Consider the following 15,586-nt stretch of genomic DNA (forward strand, 5'->3'; position numbering starts at 1 on the left):
CAACAAGTTCACTCCAACCCGCCGAAGTTCACTCCAATCCACCCAGACCCATTCCCTTACATTTACCCCTCCACCTAACACTATGGGCAATTTAGCATGGCCAATTCACCTAACCTGCACATCTTTGGATTGTGGGAGGAAACCGGAGCACCCGGAGGAAACCCACGCAGACACGGGGAGAATGTGCAAACTCCACACAGTCAGTCACCTGAGGTGGGAACTGAACCCGGGTCTCTGGCGCTGTGAAGCAACTGCCACCATGCCACCCTTTTGCATGGTTTTCTTAACTTTTGCACAGACAGAAAGCTAAGCAACTTGTCATGGTTGCCAGCACTAAGTAGTCAATGAAGTAGGCATTATACAACACAGCACCATGCCATATCTATGTCCTTCCTAGGACATGTGTTAGTAGCTTATATTGTAAACACATTCCCAGTGCTTCAATTGAATGGCCATGTCTGAAAGTCTCATGGGACTAAGTCCTTAGTCAGGTGAATACACCTCATGCCACATTCGGATGAGGGCATCATCCAATCTCAGTATAAAGGGGTCAGTCATGGTCAGTCATACAGGTGAAGTCAAACCAGTTTGATGATTACAATTATGTCAGTCAGGATGCTTTGAAGATGTCAATCCAGGCAATTGCAGTGGGATGACAGAAGGGTTTGAATATGATCAAAGTAGATGGAAGAGCTCTGAGTAATGGTCCCAGATGAAGAAAAATGGTGAGCTGTCACCAATGAGTAATAGGAAGCACAGAGAGCAGGACAGTTAGTAACTTGGGAGGTTGGGATGGGTGAGAGCTATTTCCATTAGGAAATATGCTGCATGCAATACTGAGAGTTGTAGACCATAAGTCGAGGTCGGGGGAGTGTGTAATGGTAGAGTTAGAATGAGTGTGAGGTAGCAGTAAGAAGATGTCAACAGTTAATCTTGTGGAATGAAGAAGGTCATGACAGTGAAAATCTCTGTCCAGAGTGACCAAAGCAGGTGTCAACTTGGACCCCACCAGAGGGCCACTTGCCCTGGGCTTGACATGTATGCTCAAACCATCAGGAAATATATAAATGCCGATTCATCAGCCGTACGCATAAGGTAGAGCAAAACGTCACCCGTTCACAATGCAATGCCATCCAGGCTCTCAAAACCAATCACAACATTGTCATCAAACTAGCAGATAAAGGAGGAGCCATTGTCATTCAAAATAGAACAGATTACTGTAAGGAAGTGAACCAACAACTGAACAACCAGGAACACTACAGGCACCTACCAACTGATCCGACCAAAGAACACGCCCCTGAATTAAACACATTGATCAGAACTTTGGATCCAGTCCTTCAGAGATCCCTATGCGCCCTCATCCCACGTACTTCTCGTGTAGGCGACTTTTACTGCCTTCCAAAGGTACACAAAGCCAACACACCAGGACGTCCCATCATTTCGGGCAATGGGACCCTATGTGAGAATCTCTCCGGCTATGTTGAAGGCATCTTGAAACCTACTGTACAGGGGATCCCAGCTTCTGTCGCGACACTACGGATTTCTTACAGAAACTCAGCACCCATGGACCAGTCGAACTGGGAACATTCTTCATCACAATGGACGTTTCCGCACTCTACACCAGCATCCCCCACAAGGATGGCATCGCGGCAACATCCTCAGTACTCAACACCAACAACTGCCAATCTCCAAACACCATCCTACAACTCATCCGCTTTATCGTTGCTCACAACGTCTTCACATTTAACAACCAGTTTTTCATCCAGACACATGGAACAGCCATGGGGACCAAATTTGCACCCCAACATTTTTATGCACAGGTTCGAACAAGATTTCTTCTCTATGCAGAATCTCCAACCAACACTATACACCAGGTACATTGATGACATTTTCTTCCTCTGGACCCATGGCAAGGAGTCACTGATAAAACTACACAGTGATATCAACAAGTTTCATCCCACCATCAAACTCACCATGGACTACTCTCGACTGTCTGTCTCATTCTTTGACACATGCATCTCGATCAAGGATGGACACCTCAGCACCACACTCTACCGCAAACCCACAGACTACCTCACAATGTTACACTTCTCCAGCTTCCACCCAAAACATATTAAAACAGCCATCCCCTATGGACAAGCCCTACGCGTACACAGGATCTGCTTAGATGAGGAGGAACGTGACAGACACCTGGAAGTTCTCAGGGATGCCCTCATAAGAATAGGGTACGATGCCCAACTCATCGACCTCCAGTTCCAATGTGCCACAGCAAGGAACTGTAATGACCTCCTCAGGAGACAGACACATGCTGCAACTGACAGGGTACTCTTCATTGTCCAGTATTTCCCAGGAGCTGAAAAACTACGCCATGTTCTTCATGACCTGCAACATATTATCAATGATGATGAGCACCTCACCAAGACCTTCCCCACACCTCTACTACTTGCCTTTAAACAACTGCCAAACCTCAAACAGATCATTGATCGTAGCAAGCTGCCCGGCTCTCAGGACAACTCCGTACAACCCTGTCACAGTAAGCACTGCAAGACGTGTCAGAGTGTGGACATAGATACCACCATTACATGTGGGGATACCTCCCACCTTGTACATGGCAGGTACTCATGTGACTCAGCCAACGTTGTCTATCTTATACGTTGCAGGCAAGGATGCCCGGAGGCATGGTACATTGGGGAAACTGAGCAAAGGCTACGACAACAATCAACAGACAGGAGTGAATGGGCACCGCACAACAATCAACAGACAGGCATGTTCCCTCCCAGTTGGGGAACACTTCAGTGGTCCAGGACATTCAACCTCGGACCTTCGGGTGACCATCCTCCAAGGTGGACTTCGGGTCAGCCAGTAGCAAAAAGTGGCCGAGCAGAGGCTGATAGCTAAGTTCGGTACTCATAGGGAGGACCTCAACTGGGACCTTGGGTTCATGTCACACCACAGGTGACCACCATTGCACTATACACACACACAGATATTCCTACACACACACTCACACACATACAGGCACTCCTATACACACATACACATGGACACACATATACACAGATGCGCACACAGACACCCACACACACCCTTACAGACACACACACTCCCACACTCACACATGCACCCCCTCACAGACTTAAGACACTCTACACTCACTACACACACACATACACTTTGTCACACTCACAATCCCCAACCCAGACAGACACACACACACAGATAGACAAAGACCCACATGCACACATATATTTTGTGGGGTGAATTTGTACTTGCAATATTACGTTGTACTTTCCTCAAAAACTGAATTAATTTATGTAAAACTCTGAGCTCAAAAACTGCATAAATTCATGTAAAACTCTGTTACCTCACTTTATCGACTAGAATCAATCTAAACATCATGGCATAGACAGAGAACGCAGGGGGGCTAACACCTTCAACATATTGTCTAGCTATCACCATTGTTAACAGCTAACCTGAGAATGCAACTTTTTAAAAAAAGGTTTCGTGATTTACACATGAAAGAAGTGAAACTATCATGGTATTTAAACAGATGAAAGACTCAACAGACAATCAATTTTTCATGTATAATTTCATTTACATCACACTGTAAATTTTTGCTATAAATTCTGTGTTAGGATTGAACCCTCCACTACCACCTGATGAAGGAGCAATGCTCCGAACGCTAGTGTGCTTCCAATTAAACCTGTTGGACTATAACCTGGTGTTGTGTGATTTTTAACTTTGTACACCCCAGTCCAATACTGGCATCTCCAAAGCTGTCCAGGATGGCAGTGTCTAGAGCTGTGCTCTCATTGGTTGTCCTAAGAGGATAATCCTCCTGTCCATTATCCCATCTACCAGAATTTCATATTCCTATTCTCAGCTATTTATTTTAAGTTGTGATTGTATAAACCATTTGGAATGGTTGTTCCTAATTTGCAGAATTTAAGGTGGTTCACAGCTGAGATTTAAATATGGCACCCACAGCATGAGTGTTGGGAGATCCTGACGGCAGTGAGCATCTCTGTCTCTGCTCACAAAATTATACAAGAGGTGTGCTATAGAGGCCAGTTGCATAATTAATCAGGTGAGCAGCAGAATATTGCATGAGAAAGGCTCTAGGGCTTACAAAGGGAAACCTTCCATGATACTCCCTGAAACTGATACTGAGGAGTCTCAGCCCTATCTCCGAATTTTGCCAGCAAAACCTAATTGAGCATAGCTAATGGACAGACAGCTGAAAGGACAAGCTATTTCAATATGATTGAAGTAGTTGGAAGAGCTCTGAGTAATGATGCCAGATGAAGGAAAAATGGTGAGGTGTCACCAGTGAGTAAGTAGAAAACACAGAGAGCAGGATAGTTAGTAACTTGGGAGGTTGGGGCAGGTGAGAGATATTTCCATTAGGAAATATGCTGCATGCAATAGTGATCAACCAAGCACTGGGACTTACAGCTTCAGCACTGAAATGCATATACCATATCATTCACTTGTGCAGAACATTGTTTTTGTTTGATGGCAGCATCCTAGTAGTGGAAAATACCATTTGGGTTTCATCTTAACAGTGGGAACTGGACAATTTTTGAGAAACCTCACCTTTCCAGGATTATTTGAGGTAGACTGGGCACTTTTCTATTTCATTTCTCCAAGAGTGTATTGGAGCTAAGGTTGTGCCAGTTTTCATATCCAAGAGTACGGAAAATGCTCAAGTGGTATACTTATCACAAATAAGAGAGTACTATGCAGAACAAGACTGGGCAAACTACTTGTTCAATTATTAATTTATGCCATGATTTGCACTGCATTTGTTCTGAAGTATGGAGATTTCTTCCAATTTTTTTTTCATTGCTGCTGTATTTCCTCAATAGATGATCACACTATAAAGAATACCTGCTTGAAACATGCCCATATTGTAAACCTACTCAAGGAGAAGTATTTCATGAGTACAATGAATAATGGCACCAAACATGTAGTGGATTCTTTTGATCATCCAGTTTCTGAAAGTGAGGAGTTTGTCATTATGCATGGTTTTAATTTTGATGCTCCTATTCACATCAAATGAGAAGAGGTATTATTGAAGGTTTTACCTCCACCATTCTTAGCTATCCCATCAGAATTCAATGTCCACGGAAAGCACCGAGATCTTGAAAATACAGCTGATTTAACACATGCTTTGATTGATCCCCAGTGACTAACCTGATTCTCATATGCAGCCTGAATAAGTGCTGTATTGCAGCTATTAATGCCATCCAGACATACATATTTGCAATTCGCAGTAAAGGATTGGAATTGTCATTGAAATCATATCCATTGGACCCACATCATCACACAGTCCTACTGAAAATTAGGTTACAAAAGAAGACACAAGTGTATGTCATCCTCATGGTTCTGTACATCAACATATGTAAGATCACACAAGAAGCACACACTAATGTCGAATTACAACCGATCTTATTTATGACAAACTCTGCGTAACATCAATTGGTGATATGTTTGTGTGAGTTTCTACAATTAGTTCTGAGCATTTCACTTTGTCAGTGAAGGATTGCTTCACCTTTGCAGTAACTATATGCAAATTGCCAATGGATAGAAATATTGTACCTATGCTTTCTTTTGACATTGCAAGACTATTCACGAATACAGTATACCACGTAAGGAAGCCATAGACATTTGCACCATGCCACTATATCTTGCAATCTAGATGAGTCAACATGCTCTGTAGCTATGTTCATTGGAGGAGGATCCTTGCTAGAGTCAGCTGTCATTAACATTTTTGTTCTCTTTCATGAAAAATAAGTTTTCAATGGAATGTCCCCTTATCTCATGCTGACTATATATTTCCCATATGTGATGAGAGATTTGCTATATTTTGTTCTGCAGCTGCAAATAAAAATTTCCTGACATAGCTTGATGGGACCCATTTCATGACCAATGTCACCTCTGAACTGAAGGCATTTAAGGAGCTCTATTTCTTCAACATGGTAGTTGAGAAAAATCAATTTTCAAATTACATCATCAGACTTTTAATACCTAAGATCTTTCATGGGCAAAAGTAGTTTTAAAAAAGGAAAAACACTGACTTGAGGTGGTCACAGTGATAACCTGACCAGATTGAGTCAGTCTCATGAAACCGTCAATATGTAAGACCTGAAACAAAAACAGAAATTGCTGGAAAAGCTCAGCAGGTCTGGCAACATCTGTGGAGAGGAATCAGAGTTTACATTTTGGGTCGAGTGACCCTTCTTTGGAAACCGTGTTTCATTATTTTTCTCAGGGTTAGTAAATAATAACCTTTCATTCAAGAGAAACTTGTAATTAGCTCATTAATTTGGACGATCACCACATTTTAATTGAGTTGTGATATAGCTGGGTGTTGAAATAATTTGAAATTCTTAGTGTAGCCAATTGAAAGGGTTAAAAAGAGGGGAGCTGATTTGCATTGCCCCTCCCCCCACTTACCTTGTCACAATGTTAGTGATTGGAATGGGATTAGCCAGGTGGATCTCTAAGAATATGAGTTCCCTGACTGGGGCTGTTAGCATGGTCCAATCAAGGAGCCCTGGCTGACAGATATAAACAGAAGTGTCAGAGGTTCTGTTCACTTCAGGAGCAAGCTCTGAGCTAGCTGGGTCAGTGTCATATACTATGCATGAATAAAGGGCAACTTGGTGATGCGATACCATCTTCATGGAGTTATTTCAATAACAATTTATTTGGCTCCATTGGTTTCAAGATTGGCCTTAACTTAACTATTACGAGTCATCTCAGGTCTATTTAAGAGATGAGCTGGTGAAACTACACAATTAGAAGGCTTCACATAGTCAGGGAGAAGAGATCATATCTGGAATGAGACACAATCCAAGATGTTTCAGAGACTGCTGCAGTGACAAAGGCAGAGTGGCCCATTCCTCGTGGCCATTGCAGCGATGTTCTTCTGGGCCCTATAGGATGGTGGTCTGCTTCGGCAGCTTCAGTGTCTTCAGTGGCGTGATGGGTCCAGCCCAGTATTCCAATGGCCCACGCCAGCAGTGTCTTCAGTGGTGAGGTGGGTTTTGCCTGGGATTCCAACAGCCTAAAATCCCTTCAGGCATCTTCTGTGGCGTCGTCTGGCTTCAGCGACCAGGTGAACCCTTGAGGCAGCTTCTGTGGCAGCTTTGGTGGCATGGCAGACCGGTCCAGGATTTCAACAGCCTGAGATTCAGCAGCTTCGATGTCTGCTTTCTGCAGCAGTTGAAAATGTGATTTCAATCTTTTACTCGACCTTGGGAACCCATGAGCTGTGAATTGAATAAAGACGGACTTTGTCTCAATTTTTTAAATATAAATTTCTGTTATTAATAAGTCTTCACCTGATGAAGGGGCAGGTCTTTGAAAGCTTGTGAATTCAAATAATCCTGTTGAACTATAACCTAGTGTTATCATAATTTATTCTAAAAGCACTGAAAAAGGATGCATCAAAACGAAGCTGCAGGATAATGCATATTGCAATCAGATCATTGCCCAGTGAGTATCATGCATACTCACAAATTGGCATAAGGTCACCTTTGGTTCTGAAAAGTGTTCAGTGCAGTTTAAACTATCCTGGAAGAGTAAATTCTCTCAAATACTTCAACTATTTGTACTGCTCCCTCTAATTGTTTTGGCTGGTTACCAGGGCTTCCTAGAACTATGCGCAGCAGCGACTTCAGGAACCAGAAGTCATTGCCTTGTCAGCAGTCCAACACTGATCATGGTGCATGGAATATTGGAGAGGCTGCAGTGCATACAGCCATGCAGCTTAGGGAGTACTTTGGCTAGAGTTGCAGCGCTTTGTTTCACAATGTAATAGCAACATGAGTGGAACCTTCCACAAAGAGGATGATACTATCAAACTGAGAAGACTGCCTACCACACACATGGCTAATGTGATACACTCAGTCTTCCAGATCCACAAGGTTCTGTTCCTGAGAATCCCCTTGAATGATTTAAAAATAGGCTAAAAATGCACAGAAATGGGAGTTTTGCCTGCAGATGTTGAATTTTGTTGTGTATGTATGTTAGCACCAGTTTAATGCCAGATATATAAGCTGTACATCCAAATGACTGACAGTTCATCACCAACAGTACATCCCTTTCGCTATTTGCAATAGGCAGAATATTAATTGTAGGCAAAAGTATCTGCTCCCAGGGGGACCAGTTCTACCACAGAACACAGCAGTTGGCCTCCTTCTTTAAAGACCGCAATTTCCCTTCCCACGTGGTCGAAGATGCACTCCAATGTATCTCGTCCACATCCCGCACCTCCACCCTCAAACCCCACCCATCTAAACATAACAAGGACAGAACCCCCCTGGTTTTCACTTTCCACTCCACCAACCTTTGCATAAATCGGTCATCTGCCAACATTTCGGCCACCTCCAAACGGGCCCCACCACGAGGGAAATATTTCCCTCCCACCCCTTTCCGTTTTCCGCAAAGCCCGTTCCCTCTGTGACTACCTGGTCAGGTCCACGCCCCCCAGCAACCCACCCTCCCCTCCTGGCACATTCCCCTGCCACTGCCAGAATTGCAAAACCTGCGCGCACACCTCTCCCCTCACCTCCATCCAAGGCCCCAAAGGAGCCTTCCACATCCATCAACGTTTCACCTGCACATCCACCAATGTCATTTATCGTATCCGTTACTCCCAATTCAGTCTCCTCTACATTGGGGAGACTGGACACCTTCTCGCAGAGCGCTTTAGGGAACATTTCCGGGACACCAGCAATAATCAAGCCCACCACTCAGTGGCCCAACATTTCAACTCCCCCTCCCACTTTGCCGAGGACATGCAGGTCCTGGGTCTCTTCTACCACCATTCCCTCACCACCCAATGCCTGGAGGAAGAACGCCTCATCTTCCGACTCTGAACACTCCAACCCCAGGGCATTAATGTGGACTTCTCTAGTTTCCTCATTTCCCCTACCCCCACCTTACCCCAGTTCCAACCTTCCAGCTCAGCACCATCCTCATGACCGGTCCTACCTGCCAATCTTCCTTCCCAGCTATCTGCTCCACCCTCCTCTCTAACCTATCGCCTCCATCCCGACCTCCATTCACCTATTGTACTCTTTGTTACCTTCTCCCCAGCCCTACCCCTCTCCCATTTATCTCTCCACCCTGGAGGCTCCCTGCCTTCAGTCCATATGAAGGGCTTTTACCTGAAACGACAATTTTCCTTCTCCTCGGATGCTGCCTGACTGGCTGCGCTTTTCCAGCATCACTCTAATCTAGAATATTAATTGTACTCAACCATCTGATGCTTAAAAACATCAGATCAAAATGTCTGTCATTAGATGTGAGTCTGCAATTGTGCAGCACATACTGAACAATCCCAATGGTTTATTCTAATACTCGTAGCCAAGTTAAGATGATCAGATGGGCTCACAAAATAAAAAAAGACAGGAACAAAGGAGAGGATAGGCCATTCACCCCTCCAGCCTGCTGCATGACTCTAAATCATGGATAATCATTTTCATCACTTGCAATTGCTAGAAACTGAATGTATTCACACACAAAGTACAGTCCTCTATAGGTAAAAAGAACTTGTTCAGGAATTATGCCTTATTTGAAATAAACAAAACATGATGATTGTGGGGAGGATTGGTGGAGGTCGGTTTGCAAGTGACCTCTGGTGCTCTGTTCATTACAATACTTTGACTGACTTGCCAATAAATCAGCATCCTTTCCTATTGTAGTCTAAATTACAGCTTACTTTGAAATTTAGAATTCGTGTATTACGGGACTGTGCAATGCTTTGAAAGCATATCACTTTTCTCAGCAGTTCTCTGGTCCTATGCAGCACTATAGTCATGGAGTCATAGAGATGTACAGCATTGAAACAGACCCTTCAGTCCAACTCATCATGCTAACCAGATATCCAAAATTAATCTACAGTCATTTCTTTTATAGCGTGATAGTTCCTGTGCAACCCTGCACCATACAAGAAGCGCACAGTTGAAATAGCAGTTAAAGTGTTAGCGAACAAAGTACATTATAGGCGACATGCAATTTAAACGTTTACCCTTTAGAAAGGCAAGCATACTAAACGCCTTCTTCCCTATTCTGACCATCTGTGACTCTACTTTCAAGGAACTATGAACCTGCACTCCAAGGTTTCTTTGTTCAGTAAAACCACCCATTAAGTGTATAAATCCTACCCTGATTTGCTTTTCCAAAATGTAGCACCTCACATTTTTCTAAATTAAATTCCATTTGCCACTCCTCCGCCCATCTAATTAAGGTCCTGTTGTACTCTGAAATAACCTTCTTGGCTGTCCACTACACCTCCAACTTTGGTATCATCTACAAACTTACTAACCATACGTCCTGTATTCACATCCACATATTTAAATAAATGACAAAATGTAGTGGACCCAACACCAATCATTGTGGCACACTACTGGTCACAGGCCTCCTGTCCAAAAATCACCGTCCACCACCACCCTTTGTCTCTGTCTTTTAAGCAATTTCTGTATCTAAATAGCTAGTTCTCCCTGTATTTCATATGATCTAGCCTTGTAAACCAGTCCATCATGCAGAACCTTGTCAAACGTCTTAATGAAGTCCATATAGACAATATCCACCACTCTGCCTTCATCAATCCTCTTCATCACTTCCTCAAAAAACTTGGTCAGGATATTGAGTCATGATTTCTCACACACAAAGCCATGTTGACTATCCCTAATCAGCCTTTGCTTTTCAAATACATGTAAATCCTGTCCCTTAGAATCCCCTTCAACAACTTGCCCACCATTGTTGTCAGGCTCATTGGTCTATAGTTCCTGACTTTTCCTTACAACCTTTCTTAAATAATGGCACCACGTTAGCCAACCTCCAGTCTTCTGGCACCTCACCTGTGGCTATCGATGATGCAAATTTCTCAGCAAGGGGCTCAGCAATCACTTCCCTAGCTTCCCACAGAGCTCTAGGGTACACCTGATCAGGTCCTAGGGATTTATCCATCTTTATGCATTTTAAAATGTCCTCTGTAATACGGACACTTTTCAAGATATTGCCATTGCTTCCTCCAAGTTCTCTAGCTTCCACGTCCTTCTCTGTACTAAACACTGATGCAAAATACTTGCAATTCCACGCAGAGGCAGTCTTGCTGATCTTTAAGGGCCCTATTCTCTCCCTATTTACTCTTTAATGTATTTGTAGGATCCCTTTGGATTCTCCATAACCCTATTTGCCAAAGCTATCTTCTGTCCCTGTTTTCTCTTCCCATTTTCCCTCTTGAGTATACTCCTACTGCCCTTACACTCTTCTAGGGATTCACTTAATTCCTACTGTTTATTCCCAACATATACTTCCTTCTTTTTCTTGACTGGAACCTCAATTTCTCTAGTCATGAAGCATTCATCCTAACAGGAATGTACTCTCTCTGGACTATCATCATTTTTGAAGGCTTCCCATTTTCTAGCCATCCCTTTAGCTGCGAATAACCAGGAAAAATCTACTTTTAAAAGTTCTTGCTTAATACAATCAAAACTTGCCTTCCTCCAATCTAGAATTTTAACTTTTAGGTCAGATCTATCCTTTTCCAATTTTTTTTAAACTAATAGAATTATGATCACTGACCCCAAAGTGCTCCCCCAATGACACCTCAGTCACATGCCTTACCTTATTTCCCAAGAGATGATCAAGTTTTGCTCCTTCTCTAGTAGGTATTTTCATATACCGAATAAGAAAAATTCCTTGTACACATAACAAATTCCTCTCTATCCAAGCCCTATTATTCTGACAGATGATAGATCTTCTTACAAATTTGCTTCTCAATTTCTCATTAACTATTTGGGGATCTGAAGTACAATTCCAATAAAATTATCATCTCATTCTTATATCTCAGTTCTACCCAAATAACTTCATTGGACACACTCCCCAGAAACCTCCCTAAGTACAGCCGAAATATTATCCCTAATCAAACACACCACTCCCCCTCCTCACTTGCCCCCACCCCCCTTCTATCATTCCTATAGCATCTATACCCTGGAAAATGTAGCTGCCAGTCTTGTCCATCTCTGAGCCACAACTCTGTATTAGCTGTGATATCCCAATCCCATGTTCCCAACCATGCCCTGAGTTAATCTGCCTTATTTGTCAGGTCTCTAGCAGTTTAATTTATCAGTCCATCCTAGGAAATGAACATGGTCAAGAAGTGCTGTCAAATGGGACTAGGATATCTGGCCAGCATGGACCAAAGTGTCTGTTTCAGTGCTGTACTTCTCTATGACTATGACTCTGACGACCTTGTTCTCTACTTTGCTCCTGCCTGCCTTGACTGTTTGACGTGCTCCTTTTCCCAACTGCTCCAGCCTTAGACTGATCTCTTTTCTCACGACAGGTAGTTCTTCTGTAATGCGATGGTTGTGTTTTTGTGCAACCCCGCATTATAGAAAGATCATGCTTTAGAAACAGCACTTAACAGGTTGGCGATGTAATTGTGTTACACCCAACACACATCTTAAAAGGTTATGCTTAAGAAACAGTATCCCTAATTTAGCAATCATGTTACAGCAAATTCGTATTAACGAAATACACATTATAGCAGAATGATTTGTATCTCTCTGGGTATTCCACCCCCCCCCCCCCCCCCCCCACCCCCCACCTTACTAGTTTAAATCCTCCCATGCAGCTCTAGCAAATCCCCCTGCCAGTATATTAGTCCCCTTTCAATTCATGTCTTTCTTAAACAGGTCATTTCTACACTAAAAGAGATTCTAATAATCCAAAAATGCAAATCTTTCTCCCCTGCATCAGATCCTCAGCCATGCATTCATCTATTCCTACTTTCCCTAGCATTTTGCACCAGGAGTAATACAAATATTACTATTAACCTCCTGTTTAATTTCATCTGTTCTCTTTTCAGAACTTCATCCTTTTCTCTTCCTATGTCGTTGGTTCCAATGTACACAACAATGTCCTGCTGATCTCTTTATCCTTTGAGAATATTCTGCACTCTCTCCAAAACATCCTTATGATTATTAGTAGTTCATCTTTTTTTACAAATAATCACAGCATTATGAAAACAATTTCCTTTCCAATTCATTGTATTATGGTGCATTCAGTGATACTTCATAATCTTCTTCTGCTTTTCATTTTCTGGTGTGGATAGTGTCAATTTGAGCATCAAGGATTTTCAAAACACATGGAGCAATTCAAATGGGAGAGTAAAGCTTCTTACAACTTAGCCAATATTTCAAAGAGTTCCTTCTGGTTCACAGAAATTCTCATTCAAACGGGACAGTCCAGGTCTAACAACAAGCCTGGAGACCCTCAAAAGAGAAGCAGTGATCTGTATCCAGATTATCCAATGGATCGAAGAGGTTTGCTCTCTTCTCATTGTTGCTCCCTGACAACAACCAGAGTGCCCTGTGATATTGACCAGGAGCAATGCATTTGAATGTGCTAATCCTACACAGCATTGACATACTGGAATTCAGGGAAATCAGCCCCCCACTGTCTATATAGTGTTCCGGATGAGCCAATGATGATAATGAGTTATACATATTCCTTATTCAGGTTTCCAGGATATACACGTAATGATTTTTGTTGGATTTGGTTTTCTGATGACCTTCTTGAAGAACTATGGGTTCAGCAGTGTTGGATTTAATTTACTCATTGCTGCATTTGGTCTTCAGTGGGGGATTCTGATGCAAGGTTGGCTGCACCATTTAAAAGATGGAAAAATTAAAGTTGACATTTTCAGGTATTTTTAATCTTTTATTGATTAATTGCTTGCCTAACGACTGTCTTCTCATATGTGAAATTAATGGCTAAGAATTTTTGTTGAGTCTTTCCTCTGAACTCTGCACCTGAAATTTCAATATGGCAATGTCACTAGATTAGTAAAATCCACCCTTATTGTCTCAGTTTTAGTCTATTATAATTATCTGGGGTTTTCTCATACCTCACAGAAAGATGAAAGAAATAGCTCAAATCAACGGTGTAACTAATTTTTAAAAAACTTTATAAGGGATGACTTTATTGTACAATAACTTTATTGTACATGAAAGTAAAACACAGATTAGGAAAATAGTGAAAATTGCTTTTTTCTTTCCTCGTATACAAATTATCTCAATCACAGCCTCACAAAAAACAGCCAGTAGCAAACAAAAATATTACATTTCAGTTTTTCATGGCAGATATACATTTGCCTTTCTGGTATTATTTAAAATTGATGCATTACTTGTAGTTTTCCACTTCAAATGGAAAAGGATTACATGCCAAATAATGGTATTTATTATTATTTTTTATCCACTAATCTGAAATCTAATAATCCACACCTGTATTCCTAATCAGCCATAGGTAACTACTAGCTATAATATTGAAAAGTACACTGGACTTGAAATTGAACAGAAATAATTTAAATTCAATTGATTATAAGATGCATAGCAGTTGAGTATTTTGAGTAAAATTGTAACTATTGGTTACAAATGACATTAATTAACCATTAAACTGAATTCAGAAAATAAACAATGGCAAGTAATTTAAATGTTTTTGTTCTATAGCTTAATAAATGCAGACTTCAGCACAGCAACTGCCCTGATTTCATTTGGTGCTGTCTTGGGGAAAACCAGTCCAATCCAACTGCTGATTATGACTCTTCTCGAGATTACCATATTTGCTTGCAATGAACACTTGGTCACTACAGTCCTGAAGGTATGTATACTTGAATTTGAAGAGACCAAACTAAATTCCTTCAAAAGTTCTCTGAGAGACTCATTAGGCAAAGAGAGGTAAGAGGGCAAGAAATGTCCTGCCTGGCTCTGCAATCACAATAATCACTGGATCTCCATAATATTCCTATAAGATGGAAATGCCTTGATGGCTGCTGTCTGCTGTGAGTCTGCCACACCATTCAATACGGTCATGTCTGATCATTCAACTCAGTAGTCTATTTCCATTTTCTACACATACATTTTGATCCTTTTAGTCCTATGAACTATACCTAACTCCTTCTTGAAAGCATTCAATGTTTTGACCTCAACAACTTTCTGTGACAGAGAATTCCACAGGCTCACCACTCTCTAACTAATGAAATGTAACCTGTTTTCAGTCCTAAATGTCCTAATCTTTAGATTATGACCTCTGGTTCTGGTCTCCAGTAGGCATGAACATCTTTTCTGCACATATTCTGTCTAATTCTATCTGAATTTAAAGGTTTCTATGAAATCCCCTCATTCCCAGGAAATATGGTATTAACTGATCCAGACTGTCTTCATGTGTTAGTCCTACCATCCCAAAAATCAATCTGGTTAACCATTGTTGCACTCCTTTCATAGCCAGAACATCCTTCCTGTGGTTCTGTTCGCCGAGCTGGAAGTTTTTGTTGCAAATGTTTCGTCCCCTGTCTAGGTGACATCCTCAGTGCTTGGGAGCCTCCTGTGAAGCGCTTCTGTGGTGTTTCCTCCGGGATTTATAGTGGCCTGTCCCTGCCGTTTCCGGTTGTCAGTTTCAGCTGTCCGCTGTAGTGGCCGGTATATTGGGTCCTGGTCTGTGTGTTTGTTGATGGAGTTTGTGGATGAGTGCCATGCTTCTAGGAATTCCCTGGCTGTTCTTTGTT

The 15,586-nt window shown here is 42.0% G+C and overlaps 1 protein-coding gene across 1 annotated transcript in view; it reads left to right on the forward strand.

The window, feature by feature from the left end:
- Positions 1-15,586, forward strand: part of LOC122548685 (ammonium transporter Rh type A-like) — a 45,906-nt gene that overhangs the window by 7,187 nt on the left and 23,133 nt on the right. Inside the window, exons 2-3 of the mRNA XM_087979813.1 lie at positions 13,543-13,729; positions 14,532-14,682. Of these exons, the coding sequence (XP_087835939.1) occupies positions 13,543-13,729; positions 14,532-14,682 (338 nt within the window). The remainder of the gene's footprint in view (positions 1-13,542; positions 13,730-14,531; positions 14,683-15,586) is intronic.

Source organism: Chiloscyllium plagiosum, unplaced genomic scaffold (genome assembly GCF_037043375.1).
Source record: "Chiloscyllium plagiosum isolate Xiang-an unplaced genomic scaffold, Cpla_swu_hap1 HiC_scaffold_3, whole genome shotgun sequence".
NCBI classification, from domain to species: domain Eukaryota; kingdom Metazoa; phylum Chordata; class Chondrichthyes; order Orectolobiformes; family Hemiscylliidae; genus Chiloscyllium; species Chiloscyllium plagiosum.